This window comes from Macrotis lagotis, chromosome 1 (genome assembly GCF_037893015.1).
Source record: "Macrotis lagotis isolate mMagLag1 chromosome 1, bilby.v1.9.chrom.fasta, whole genome shotgun sequence".
Classification (NCBI taxonomy): domain Eukaryota; kingdom Metazoa; phylum Chordata; class Mammalia; order Peramelemorphia; family Peramelidae; genus Macrotis; species Macrotis lagotis.
Window position 1 is genome coordinate 707,123,320 of NC_133658.1, and position 14,787 is coordinate 707,138,106.

The following is a 14,787-nucleotide window of genomic DNA, read 5'->3' on the forward strand; positions in this document are numbered from 1 at the left end:
AAAAGGTTTTGCACTAATAAAATCAATGCTGTCAAAATTAGAAAGAAAACAGAAAGCTGGGAAATAATCTTCACAACTAGGAGTTCTGATAAAAGTATCATTTCTAAAAATATATAGAGAATTGCATCAAATTTATAAGGTCACAAGTCATTCCCCAAATGATAAATGGTCAAAGAATATGAATAGACAGTTTTTAAATAAATTAAAGCTATATAATTATATAAAAGTGCTTCAAATCATTATTGATTAGAGAAATGCAAATTAAAACAACTATGAGGTATCACCTCATACCTATCAGATTGGCTAAGATGAAAAAAAGGAAAAAATGATAAATGTTGGGAGAACTGGGAATTGATGCATTGCTGGTGGAGTTGTATACAGATCAACATTTCTGGAAAGCAATATGGAACTATGTCGAAAGAGTAATAAAACTGATTATACCCTTTGACCCAGCAGTTCCAATTCTAGGACTATATCCAGAAGAAATTATAAAAAATGGGAAAAGTCCCATATGTAATGGCAAAGAATTAGAAATTGAGGGTGTGTCCATCAATTGGGGAATGGTTGAACAAGTTATGGTCTATTATTATGGAATACTATTGTTCTATAAGAAACTATAAGTGGGGGCAGCTAGGTGTCAAAGTGGATAGAGCACTGGCCCTGGAGTCAGGAGGATCTGAGTTCTTAGACACTTAATAATTACCTAGCTATGTGACCTTGGGCAAGTCACTTAACCCCATTTGCCTTGCAAACAAAAAAAAAAAAAAAGAAAAGAAACTAAATGGTCAAACTCTAGAGAAACATGGAATGACTTCTAGGATCTGATACTGAGCGAAGGGAGCAGAAACAAGAGAACATTGTACACATTGACAGCATTGTGAGTTGATCAATCTTGATGAAAGTAGCTCCACTCAGCAGATCAGAGAGCTAGGACAACCCCATTAGATCAGCTATGGACAATGCCATCCCCATCCAGAGGAAGAAAAACAAAACAAATTTTAAAAAAACCTTCAGAATCTGAGGAACCTTACATGCACTTTTTTTCTGGTTTCCTTATTCTTTTATTTTTTCTTATTAAAGATTTTATTTATTTTGAGTTTTACAATTTCCCCCCAATCTTACTTCCCTCCCCCACCCCCCACAGAAGGCAATTTGTCAGTCTTTACATTGTTTCCATGCTGTACATTGATCAAAATTGAATGTGATGAGAGAGAAATCACATCCTTAAGGAAGAAACAAAGTATGAGAGATAACAAGATCAGACAATAAGATATCAGTTTTTTTCCCCTAAATTTAAGGTAATAGTCCTTGGTCTTTGTTGAAACTCCACAGTTGTTTCTCTGGATACAGATGGTACTCTCCATCGCAAAGAACCTGAAACTGTCCCTGATTGTTGCACTGATAGAATGAGAGAATGATCATTGCCCCCATGTTGCTCTTAGGGTGTACAGTGTTTTTCTGGTTCTGCTCATCTCACTCAGCATCAGTTCTACATGCACTTTTAAAAAAATTTCTCTTATATATTTATTTCCCTTAATCTTAATTCCTCATATGGAAAATGACTAATCTGAGGATATTTTTAATACAAATATGTATGTACAATATTCACCTGACTGTTCAAAATGAAGGGAAGAGGGTGGGAAGGGAGGGTGGAAGGAAATGTTGTAACTTAAAATTTTCATATGCATATGGATGAATATTCAAAAACTTGACATGTATTTGATCAACAAAATTTTTTTTAAAAAAAGACAATGTGTGGAGAGAAGGTTTAAGACAGAGCCTTAACGTATACTATAGTTAGGAGTGATTATAGCTGTCTTGAATTATCTGCACAATACTTCAAGTCTTGGTTGTGGGAGGATTGGAACAAGAACAAAAGTAGGAAGCTACAGATAGAAGTTGTGGGGGGAATGGAGCAAGAAAGATTTTTCCTTGATAAAGGAAAACCTTTGTAACAGTTCCAAAAGTGGAATAGTCATTATGGAGATGATAGATCTCTCTCCCAAATGCAAGGGCTAGGGAACCACTTGTCAGATTCATTGTAGAAAGGATTATTGTCAGGAATACCTACCAGGATTAAATTTGGCTTTTGAGGGCCCTTCTGAGATTCTGTGATTTGATTTTTATTGATAAGTGATCCTAGACCTCCTTGCCTGTCCTAGAAATTTATAATTGTCTTAATGGAAAAATGCCCCTTTCCAAAGTATAATAAACCAGTTTGAGTAATAATGGACACTTGTTTCTAAAGTCTTGGATTAACAATGTCACATATTTTTGAAAGATTATATTCTATGGGGTTGATGATCAGTCTTAATGGACTTGCTCATTCCATCAGTGCAACAATAAGGGACAATTTGGGGGGTATCTGCAATGGAGAGTACCATCTGTAGCCAGAGAAAGAATTGTGGAGTTTGAACAAAGACCAAAGACTATTTATTACCTTTAATTTTTTTTAAAAGGTTATCTTATTATGTAATTTTGCTATCTCTTATATTTTTTCTTAAGGATATGATTTCTCTCTCAACATATTCAATTTAGATCAATATATATATAGCATGGAAACAATGAAAAGATTGACAGATTGCCTTCTGTGGGGGGTGGGGGGAAGGGAGGCAAGAGTAGGGGAGAAAATTGTAAAATTCAAAAATAAATAAATGAACATTTTTAAAATGCTTTAAAAAAAAATTACATTCTGACAGAAGATCCTAAACTGCTAGGACCCATCTCACTAGTATTAGGCTGCCTGGCCCTCTGCAGACTGGATATTTTTCACATTTGTGTTCTTACCTTTCAAGGTACTTCACTGTATACTCAGATTATTTCCTAAAAGTGGTTGTAATACAATTGATATTTACACTCTGACCCTAAGAATTACTGTAAAGAGGAAGCTAAGTGACTTGGTAGGTAGAACATGGGACCTGGTCCAAGTCAGTAAGACCTGAGTTAAATGTGGCCTCAGACATTTGAGACACTTACTAATTATGTAACCTTGCACAAGTCACTTAAACCCAATTCATACATACACACAAAAAAAAAAAAACACACAAACATTAATGTAAAACATTATTTTATTGGTGGAGGTTTTCAGAAAGATGGTATATAATTTTGAGTTAAGTTGAAGTGAACAAAGAGAAGAAATTAGGGCTATTTCAAATGCTAGAAGTATATGTGTAGTGAAGATGTTTGAATTCAAATTACACAATGTAAAAAATATAACTCTTCATGCTTCAGAACCTTCTCTTATGTTTACTTGAAATTTTAGAGGTGATAACCAAAAGTTACTATAAATCTTTCTTATAGACAAGCCTTGGAGATGGATGGATGGTTCAGTAGCAGAATATGTAAAATGGGGAAATGAAAGTATGAATATTGGTGGAAAGTGTAGCATCCTGCTGGCCTCAAGTGAAACATGGATTAAAGTTAAATGTGACCAAGGCCACGGAAGACTAGTTTGCAAAGTCCCTATGGGTAAGTTTTGACTTGAACTTCAACAGACCAAATTTTAATTTAGTATACTACTATACTATGCTCTAGAATGTTCTATTTCTATAGAGTAGCATGTTGCCAGAAAAATAGTATATACATATCAAGCAGGGGCAAAGGTTTGACTTTGGTCTAAAGATTATCCACCTTTAAAGTGAATTATGAAGAATTGTTTTGCATAGAAATAATGATGAAACTTGATTAAGTACAAAGAAAAATGCAAGAAGTAGTTAAGACTTAATTGAAAGCTAATGTATTGACTTCTATGTAACTAACTTCAATCTAAGGAAAATTTTGAAGCTCTTTCCTTTTAATAGATATTCCTAACTGAAAACTTTTAAAGGGTTTAATTGAATTGAGGCAGCATAGCATGTGTATATATATAGAGAGAGAGAGAGAGAGAGAGAGAGAGAGAGAGAGAGAGAGAGAGAGAGAGAGAGAGGAAGAAGAAGAAGATCAAATTTAATATAAGGAATTTACCACTTAAGTGATTTAAGACAAATTAGGTTAGAGGAGATAATGTCTAAATCTCTTCCAGCTCTAAATTAATGATCATATGAATGGGTAGGAATTTGAACTTTCATTATTTCATTGTTGACTTATTTTCCATTCTTTCCTCAGACCCATTAAATTTCATGGTAACTTTGACTCTATGAATGGATTGTTTTAATTTTTACTGTTACTAACTACTGAAAATCATCAGGGGAAAATATAATTACCCAGATGTTGTGTCACTCACTGGTACCATAGTATAAAATACTTCATTAATGATTTTAGCTCCATGAGGAAAGCTTTTGATCTTTTCACAATTCAATATTTCCTTCCATGTGGGAGTTAGGGATGGAGTTAAGGCATAATATTTTCCCATTTCAGTGAAGAGAATATTAAAGATGAAACATTGATGCTGATTTATTAATCAGTATAGAATTTGAATTGTGGAAAGCTAGAAATCTACATTTAAATCACCCTAGTGATTTGATCATTTAAAAATTAAATAGTATTAAGTGATTTACAAATAACAGTTTAACTAGGGCAATAGAAAAATTTTCTATAATTATAGCTCAGTCCAATGCAAATGAAACATAAGAGGATTATAGTTTTTAGCAACTTGTCTAGTCAAGAATATACTGAAGTGTGAGACTAAAAAAGACTGCTCTGAGAATATGAGAATTGTAAAAATTTCTTGATCTTATTTGGAAGAAATTGTCATAAAAGTCAAGATAATTTTAATTAATTGAATTTTATATATAGAAGTAGAGCAGCTATGTGACACAGTGGATAGAATGCTCTTCCTGAAGTCAGGAAAACCTGAGTTCAAATCCAGCCTCAGATACTTACTAGTTAGGTAATTAGTTCACCTTAGTCCATCTGTAAAATGAGTAGGGAAAGGAAATGGAAAACCACTCTATATCTCAGCAAAAAAAAAAAAAAAATCCCAAATGGGATCACAAAGAGTGGGCCATGACTGAAAAACTACTGAACACCAACATATAGAGTAAATAATGTGTTTTTTTACATTAATTGTTGGTGTACCAAAATGACTAGAATTTATTAAGAACAAGAATTTATGTGGAACACTAAGGTCTGTAAAGTGCTTTACAAATATTATCACATTTGATCCTTACAACCCTGGGATGTAGGATCTTTGCAGATGAGGAAACTGAGTCAGAGAGGTCAAATGACTTGTCCACAGTAATACAAGTAAGAAGTATTTAACTGAAAAGCAATCATTCTGGGGCAGTGAGGTAGGGTAGTAGCTAGAGCACTGGCCCTGGAGTCAAGAGGACCTGAGCTCAAATCCAACCTCAGACACTTGATATTTAGTTACTGCCTGACCTTGGGTAACACCAATGAAAAAAAAATCAGTCTAAGAAAGACCCTCAGGGTTTCTGGCCAATAACAATTGATTTGTATAGTCAACCTGAGCCAACCTGAGTCCAAAATGTCCTGGCTTTCTTTATTTCAATTAAATTATTGTTGTTTGTCCTTTGTTCTCAAACACCCATAAGTTTAGGATTTTATTTGTACTAGACTGAATTAATGTGCATTTCCATGCTTTTAATAAAACAGAAACATTAATTATCTTTGTCCTCTTTCATTTTCTCCAATGTTTCACCCCATCCTTAATATAGGAACAAACTACAGAGGAGTGGCTATTGCAGTTGCTGTTATAATTTTCTTAGTTTTAGGTTGTGTGCTGATTTGGTTCCTCTACCAAAAGAAACGTTTTCACTGGGCAGGCTTCTCTTTGGTGCGCTTTGACCAGAGGGTGAATGAAGATGAGATTATGCTTCCATCATTCCATGACTAAATTATTCTAAAGGGATTTACCATTTGTTAAAGAAAAGGAGGCTTTCAAATCTAATACAAGGAGCGATGTCTATTTCATGTGAACCAAATTTTAAGACTTCAGGAATATTTTAGTTCTCTAAAGATTGGTTGATTGGGTTTTTTTAATATTCATATTCAGTGTCACATGCCATTTTTTAGTTTTTTAGTGAGACTAGACTCAAAAACTAAATTACAAATAGAACATTTGGTTTAATGGACATTTGATTCTATGTCACATGATAGGATACATAATACACAAAAAAATGAATGAATGCTATTGTGCTAGATCATGCATCTCTAATTGATGGAAAAAACAGAAGATAGAAGTTATGATATATTAGAACATTGTCCCTTGTGGTCGGTGTAATTTCCACATTTGTGCTTCTTAGAACTCATATACACTGGTTATACATAACTAAGTTTTAATCAGGGTACAACCAAAATTAACTATGACCAGAGATGTATGTTATTTTCCCTCTCTATTTTTAGTCATTTGCAACTAAGAAATAAGTATTAAAGAAAGGGAGAAGGAGGGTGAGAGCTTTTCCTAATATGAAACACTGAGAAATGTTGACTGACTCGTGCTTTGTAAAAGAGTCCCTTTTTGGCAAGCTACTTCTTATGCTACACATTTTGATAATAACTAAGTTTTCCTCATCTCAAAAATCTCTTATTCATAATTTCACCTGGAGTGACACAGTTTATAATCTTAAAAAAAAAAAGGCTTTGGGTCTTCATTTCCTAAAGTATGGGGGGAAACCACAATTTTCAGGTTTGATGGCCACTTAGTGTTCACCCCATTACTTTTACAGTGTTTTTAAATAAATATATATATATATACATACTGAATATTCCTATTAAAGGGAACCAACTAATGCAGCAACTGGAAAAAAAGATATGATATACCTCACTGAGCTAATTTTTAACTAAAACAATTTTCACTGAGATTGCTTTCTTTCCTCCCTCCCCAAAAGAACTAAAGATATCAATGAATAAGCATTTATTAAATGGGTATTCAAAGAAAGGCAAAAGCAGTGTTTGCCACTAAGGAACTCATATTATAATGGGGGAGGAGGCAGTATAGAAATAAGTAGGTGGTATATACAAGATAACCTTAAAAGGAAAATTAGGGTAATGAAGAAAATAATTTTATATCTTATATCTGTGAACATAGAGTTTTAACTTGAGATTAAAATATTGGTACAATTGTTAATATATTTAATATCATAATTTGTCAAGGAACATTAATTTTCTATGGATAATACTATAACTTTCATAATTTGATATCTAGTTCTAATGATGGTACCCTCTGGAAATGCTAATTTGTATAAATGTTTTATTCAGTATTCTACTTATAAATATTTGTACTTCTGAGAATTTTTGTATACAAATATGCATAGTTTTATTTTAGAACTTGCTTCCAATGCTATTAAATTATGTTAAAGTTGTGAATAGTTTTCTAAATAAGTCTTAATATATTCTGAAAATATCTTATTTTATTGGAATAGATAAATGCCTTAAGTCCATCATTCTAGTTTCTATTTCCTAGAAATTGTGTGACATAGCATCTAAGTCTATATAATTAAAAGAGTTAACACAATGTATTTATGAGAGATGTGCAAATGTGTACAGTAGCAGTACTTTTAAAGTTTCTTAATAAAAAATGGAATTCTTTTGGAAAATGATTATTTCCAGTTTGAGATTCATTATTCTTAGAGTATTATGAGAAAATGAATGGTCAGTTGTTCTGATTAGGATTACCATCTTTAAAACACTCAGATTTTTAACCAATATTGTAAAATCAAACTATCAGCCATCATTCACATTTCAAATGGATCTATTTTCATCTATTGGGAGTTGACTCATTAAATGAATGAAATGTGTACATTTTTTTAATTTTTATTTTTTTTAGGTTTTTTTTTTGCAAGGCAAACGGGGTTATAAGTGGTTTGCCCAAGGCCACACAGCTAGGTAATTATTAAGTGTCTGAGACCGGATTTGAACCCAGGTACTCCTGACTCCAGGGCCGGTGCTTCATCCACTATGCCACCTAGCTGCCTAATGTGTACATTTTTTAGAATTCTTAGATTAGATAGAATTGACTCCTACCCAAATTCAGTAGCTGCCTTTTCTCTCTATTTTACCATATTTCAATATGGGGGCAGGGGAACAGAAGAGCCCAGGAAAAGCTGACATATGCATTCAGTGGTGTAGGTAACCATATAGGTGGTAAAATTAAAATGGTGCCCCAAAACCAATCCACACTAAGTTAATTTCTTCTTGACAAGAAGAGGTTTGAATGAGAGATAGTCTGTTCAACTTCCCCACACCTACTCCCAACAAAATCCTGAGGTTTTCAACAGGCCAAATAATCCAGAAAATCCATTAAATGACCTCTTCCACCACAGAACTGCACCAAAAAAATATACCAGAAGCCTATGGAAAGAAGGAAAAAAATGCCCTTCCAGCAACTTGCTGCAGATTATACACAGTTCAAAAATGTTTGTTCAAGGGGCAGCTAGATGGCACAGTGAATAGAGCACCATCCCTAGAGTCAGGAGGACCTGAGTTCAAATGTGACCTTAGGCACTTAATAATTACCTGTGTGACTTAACCCCATGTCATTTAACCCCAATGTCTTACAAAAATAAAAAAAAAATGTTCAGTATTCAAGGTGAAGCTAAAGACCTTTCTGGATCTTTCCTTCTCCCTAAACCCAATTTGTTAGCTGTTGTTGTTAGCTGGTTGTTTGTTTGTTTGTTTTTTAACTTCTCCTTGACTAAGTTTAAGGTCTAAAATCTAAATAGCTAGGAGGCAGCTAGGTGGCAGAGTGGATAGAGCACCACCCTGTAGTCAGGAGGACCTGAGTTCAAATGCAGCCTCCACTTTATAATGACCTAGCTGTGTGGCCTTGGGCAAGCCACTTAACCCCATTTGCTTTGCAAAAGCCTACAAAAATAAAAATAAAATCTAAATAGTTAATTAAAATTAGCATTAGTTAGCTAAGAAAAGTTTAATATTACTTCTTCTCAGATAATACTACATTTAATATGGGTCACTAAAAACTAAAAGAGTATACAAACCGAAGAATTTCAGACATCATATAAGGTCAATAAAAGAGGATTATTGAGATAAAGGGGACTTTCATACCACAGAAGTGTTTTTTTTCTTTTTTTTTTACACAGAAGTGTTTTTGATAACCTCTTTGAATATATCATTTTAGACTATTAAGAAGTTAAAGAAAATTTCAGAGTACTATAAAAATTAGAGAAAAATAAAAACTGGGTGAAAAAAAGTTAAATAAACTAATTTTTTTTAAGTACATGGAAATATGAACCAAGAAACGGTCTAACAAATCTTCTAAAATTTTACACAGTAGAAGCAGTCAGACCTGAATTCAACCTATGTGTTTTAAATGTTTATATGTATATATATATATATATATATATATATATATACACATATATATATATATATATATATATACTCATGTCTCCTGTAATTTATATTTGTGGATGGACACACATACACACACACACACACACACACACACACACAGCAATACTCAAGTAAACATATGTGTCTCAATCTTTTCTTGACCTCTCAGACAAAGAGAGCATTAGGAGGCAGCTCTTGTCAGTTCTCCCTTTCACTTCTCATGTGGCTGAATAAGAGGTCGAACTTCAATTCCATCTTCTTCAAATAAGTGCTTGTTTTTCTTATTTGTTTACCTGTGTGCTAGTTTTATATTATAAAAATATCTTATATATTTAGAATTACTGTTAAGAATTATAACATCAATTTATAGAATTCGTTTTTGATGGAGTAATATATTTCACCAAGCTATAAATTTTTGTCAAGATGCATATGCTTACTTGTTCTCATTAAATAGGCAATATCTATGTGATATATATATATATACACACACACACAGAACATACACACATATCTATAGAGTTCCCAGTAGACAAACAAGAATATTGTGCTGCTCCCCCTAGTGGATTTACATAAGAACTAAGTGATAAAATTTTAAAATGTCTGAGATTTAATTTTGTTAAGCTATCTATCTATATGACATTCTTTTTGAAACCATCAGATGAATTACCCCATTTATGAGGTTTATACTCTGGAAAAATAATATGGAACCTTAATAATGAAAGTGATGGGTGAAAATCTAATCATTATTTGAAAGTGCTAATTTATAAATAGTCTGGAACCTAAATAAATTATCAGTGTTGTTTACCATTTTCCTTATATAAACACCACTGTATATATTTATTCAAAACTATATCTAGGATTATATTGAGTCTATATCAATAAGGTTATTGATAACAATACAATTGTAAGATAGAAGAATGATTGCCATATTAAAATGGAATATTAAAATAAATGAGTGATATGAAGAAATTTAGAAAGATAATTTTAAAATACTCAGAAATTTAAAAAACCATAATAATGGAATGCACATTAACTATGATCACTTCAAAGCAAAAATGAATGAAAAGAAAGGGACAAAGAATGTTCTTGAGGATTTATAGGGAGTAACTTGGAAATTAAGAAACTTTATAAAACTTGGGACTTCACTAGATAAAAAGAAACTCCCTAAAGCAATCTTTTCCAACAATTGTTTCATAACTTAAAATCTTAAGAGACTTTCCTGGGACACAAAGTGATTTAGTGATTTTTACCCAGTCATAGCCATAGTATTGACACCAAGGCCTGCCTTCTTATCTTGTGCCTGAGCTGCCTCTTTTTGTACATTGAAATGAATTCATTTACATGTAAATGCTAAGAAAGTTTAATTGTTTTATTCTTTAATATTTTTCTTAATAAAGCATTTTATTTTTAGACTCTAATGCTCTACAACATTCAAATTAATCTGTTTGGTAGAGCATTCAAATATTGGTTGTTGATAGTCTTTTCACTTTTAAGAAGTAAAAAGAATTAACAACCAACACTGAGGGCTCTTTGCTCTGCTGCTCTACAGAGTTGTTTTAAAGGAGCCAGACATTTGTGAAGATCCTATAAGTAAGGTGAACAGGGACAGATTCAGGTCCTTCACAAAGGGGTGACTCCTACCACAACAGTCCAATGCTACTTCATTTCCCAAGTCACAGCACTGAGTTAAGAATGGCTCAAAGGGACTCATCTGCTTGTTAACTTATAACGTTGTACTCCCTGATGGACCTCCTATAACTAAAAGAATCTGAAGTATTGGTTGATTCTTGTCCTTCAATATCGAAAAAGATCAAAATGACATCACTATGTTAGAGACAAATTACTATAGTTGATCAGATCTATATGAACTAGGAATGCTATCCCACCAGTCAGGCACAAATAGCTCAGGTGAGGGGCAGCTAGGTGACACAGTGGATAGAGCACCAGTCCTGGAGTCAAGAGGACCTGAGTTCAAATCCAACCTCAGACATTTAATAATTACCTAGTTGTGTAACCTTGGGCAAGTCACTTAACCCCATTACCTTACAAAAAAAAATAATAATAATAATAATAATCCAGGTGAACACCTGGGGTGGTTATTCTAAACTTAAGTAACTCAGGTTTCCTTTGAGCTGTTTCAGTTCTGCCTTCCTGATGAGGGATGCCACACTGGTTAGTCCTTTGCCAGTGTCTCCCATGCTATACAATCAATTTTAAAATCCTTAAGAGAGACCTTCAGGGTGGCCTGTTATTGTTTCTTCTGACCCCCTTGTGAGTGTTTACCCTGAGTTCTCCAAAAAATAGTCTTTTTGGCAAATGTACTTTTGATATTCTAACAATGTGTTCAGACCATTGTAGTTATACTCCCTTTAGTAATATTTGAATGGTTGGCAGTTTAATTTGAGAAAGCATCCCAGTGTCTGGTATCTTCTCCTGCCAGGTGATCTTCAGACTCTTCCTAAGACAATTTAAATGGAAGCTGTTCAGTTTCCTGGCATGGTGCTGGTAAACTCTATGTTTCATACACATGCAGCAATGAGCTCATCACAGTGGCTCTGTAGAACTTCAGTTTTGTAGTTAACCTAATACCTCTTCTCTCCCTTACTTTCTTTTGGAGCCTCCCAAATACTGAGCTAGCTTTGGCAATGCATATATTAACCTCATTATCAATATGTACCTCCCTGGAAAGGACACTGCCAAGGTAAGTGAACTTATCTACAATATTCAACATTTGCTGTCATTAATGGTTTCACATATGGATGGTGTGGTGCTGGATGGTGAAGTACTTGTGTTTTCTTGGTGTTAATTGTTAGACCAAAGTAAAAACATCAATTATACAAAAATATTCATGGCAGCCCTGATTGTAGTGGCAGAGAACTGGAAATCTAGTGAATGTCCATCAGTTGGGGAATGGCTGAACAAATTGTGGTATATGTATGTATGTTAGGAAATACTATTGTTCTGTTAGAAACCAAGAGGGATGGGTTTTCAGAGAAGCCGAGAAAGACTTACTGAACTGATGTTGAATGAGATGAGCAGAACCAGAACATTGTATACCCTTACAGCAACATGGGGCTGATGATCAACCTTAATGGACTTGCTCATTTCATCAATGCAATAATTAAGGACAATTTTAGAGCACCTGCAATGGAGAATACCATCTGTACCCAAAGAAAAAACTGTGGAGTTTAAACAAAGACCAAAGTCTTTTTAACCTCCAATTTTTTTTTTAAAAAGTGTCTTATGTACTACATAATTTTGTCATCTCTAATATTTTATTTTCTCCTCAAGTATATGATTTCACTCCCAACACATCCAATTTTGATCAATGTATATAGCATGGAAACAATGTAAAGATTATCAGACTGCATTCTGTGGGGGGGGATGGGGGAAGAAAGGGAGGGTGGAAGAAAACTTATAAACTTCTTACAGAAAGTGATAGAAACTACTATTGCATATATTTGGAAAAAGAAATAAAAATACTAATTAAAAAAAGAAAGAATACAAAAAAAGAAATATAGAGCTCATAAATTTGCAAATGAATGTGTTGAAAATCTACCTTTGCATATAATTGAAAAACATAAAATTTCAATAAAAAAAAGAACACAATGGAAGTGTTCAGTCCATTTCTCTGGGTTCTTGTGCCTATTATTAATCAAAGTGGCTCCATCAGCACTAAGTAGTTGAGATGTATCTTATGCCTTCAGGGCATTATAAAAGCACTTTGGATTGTTACTCTCTGCATAAAACTGAATTTCATCTATCTTCTTATTGAGCCAAGACATCTCTGAAATTAACTTTTATTTCACTTTTGATAGAATTAAATGCTGCCTTCTTAAAGAGATGAACTATCCTTCTGACAAACCCTGTGAAATTCTCATTTTTCATTTAGCAGCTTATGTATTCCTCCATCATTTTCATCAAACCAGTCTTGATATTTGTGAGTATTCTGACACAGATGATCAAATTCAGTGTTGGACACCAAATCATTGAAAACTACCCACTCTTTCTTCTCCATTGTTTCCAACTGTGTGTTGATTGAACTTTCCCTCCAAATTAGCAATAAACAGTTCCTGCTCAGAGAAACACTCTAATCTCTTTTATTAGTACTCTAATCTCTTGGATTAATACTTTGGAGTATTCATTGTGGTAAGAAATTTGAGATTCAAGTTCTGCCTCTGATCATACTGGCTATTTGATTCTATTCAAGTCACTTATTCTCTTCATACTTTATATACCATAAGACTATAAATTGGGCAAGTTGTGGTATACATATACATATAATGGAATTCTATTGTGCATATATATACATATATATGTAATATATAATACATAAACATATAATGGAATTCTATTGTGCAATAGGACATGACAAACAGGCAGATTTCAGAAAAACTTGGAACGACTTACATGAACTGATGCAAACTAAAGTGAATAGAACCAGGAGAACATTGCATACAGTAATAGCAATAATGATAATCAACTTAGCTCTTCTCATCAATACAATGATCCAAGTCAATTCCAAAGGATCCTTAAAGGAAAATACTATCCACATCCAGAGAAAGAACTGATGGAATTTGAATGCAACTGGAAGTATACTATTTTCACTTTTTTCTTGAGTGTTTTTCCCCTTTTGTTCTATTTCTTCTTTCACAACATGATTAATATAGAGGTATGTTTTATGTGATTACACACATATAACCTACAGTAGAACTTTGATTTACATAGGCTTCGCTGGATGAGGAAGATTTTTTTTTTCAAAATTTGTCTTGCAGGATGAACAAAAAATTCACAATATAAATATCATATTTGAACTTGAATGACTGGTGAAGGGATGACACTCAACTAGGACAATTTTTTTTTGCTTTTCACCTCACTATTCACAATCATCCCCTTTGCTCATGCCCTCATTATCTCTTAACTGGACTGTTGCATAACCTTCTAATTGGTCTGTCTGTTTCAAGTACCTCCCCTCTCTAATTCACTCAGAAGCTAACAAAAAGGAAAAAAATCAGTGAGTCAAAACATTAATGTAGTTCTAAAAAATGTTAGTCTCACTTTTAGTGAAAAAGTAGAATAAGAGAGAACACTCCCTACATTGAACTCCATTGTTTTTTTTTATTTTTAAATTGTTTTATTTTCATCCATTTGTACATGCCTATTCCCAAGTTACAAAATTTCCCTCCACCCTTCCCTCCTACCACCCTCCCCTCACTAGGGAACAGTCAGGTTAGCATGTTACATACATATTTTGTTAAACATATTTACAAATTAGCAATTTCTGACATGAGAAATTAGGATTAAGGGAAAGAGACATATGAGATACATAATTTATTATAAGTGTTCATCATATTTGTTAGGGGTTTCTTTTTTCCTGTGTGTTTTGTTTTGTTTTGTTTTTCTTCCTCGGGGTGGGAATCATATAGTCCATAACCAGTCTAATACAATTGTCCAAGCTCTCTGGACTGTCTAGAGGAGTTGTGTCCATCAAGGTTGTTGCTCTACTCCCTTCACTCAGCATCAGATCCTGTAAGT

The 14,787-nt window shown here is 33.4% G+C and overlaps 1 protein-coding gene across 2 annotated transcripts in view; it reads left to right on the forward strand.

The window, feature by feature from the left end:
• Window positions 1-14,787, forward strand: part of LY75 (lymphocyte antigen 75) — a 198,705-nt gene that overhangs the window by 125,424 nt on the left and 58,494 nt on the right. The window contains exons 34-35 of one of the 2 annotated variants that reach the window (XM_074215876.1): window positions 3,301-3,468; window positions 5,616-7,128. In XM_074215876.1, the coding sequence (XP_074071977.1) occupies window positions 3,301-3,468; window positions 5,616-5,794 (347 nt within the window). In that variant the 3' untranslated portion in view covers window positions 5,795-7,128. Of the gene's footprint in view, window positions 1-3,300; window positions 3,469-5,615; window positions 7,129-14,787 lie in introns of those variants that run through there. The other variant, XM_074215878.1, reaches the window with a different exon arrangement.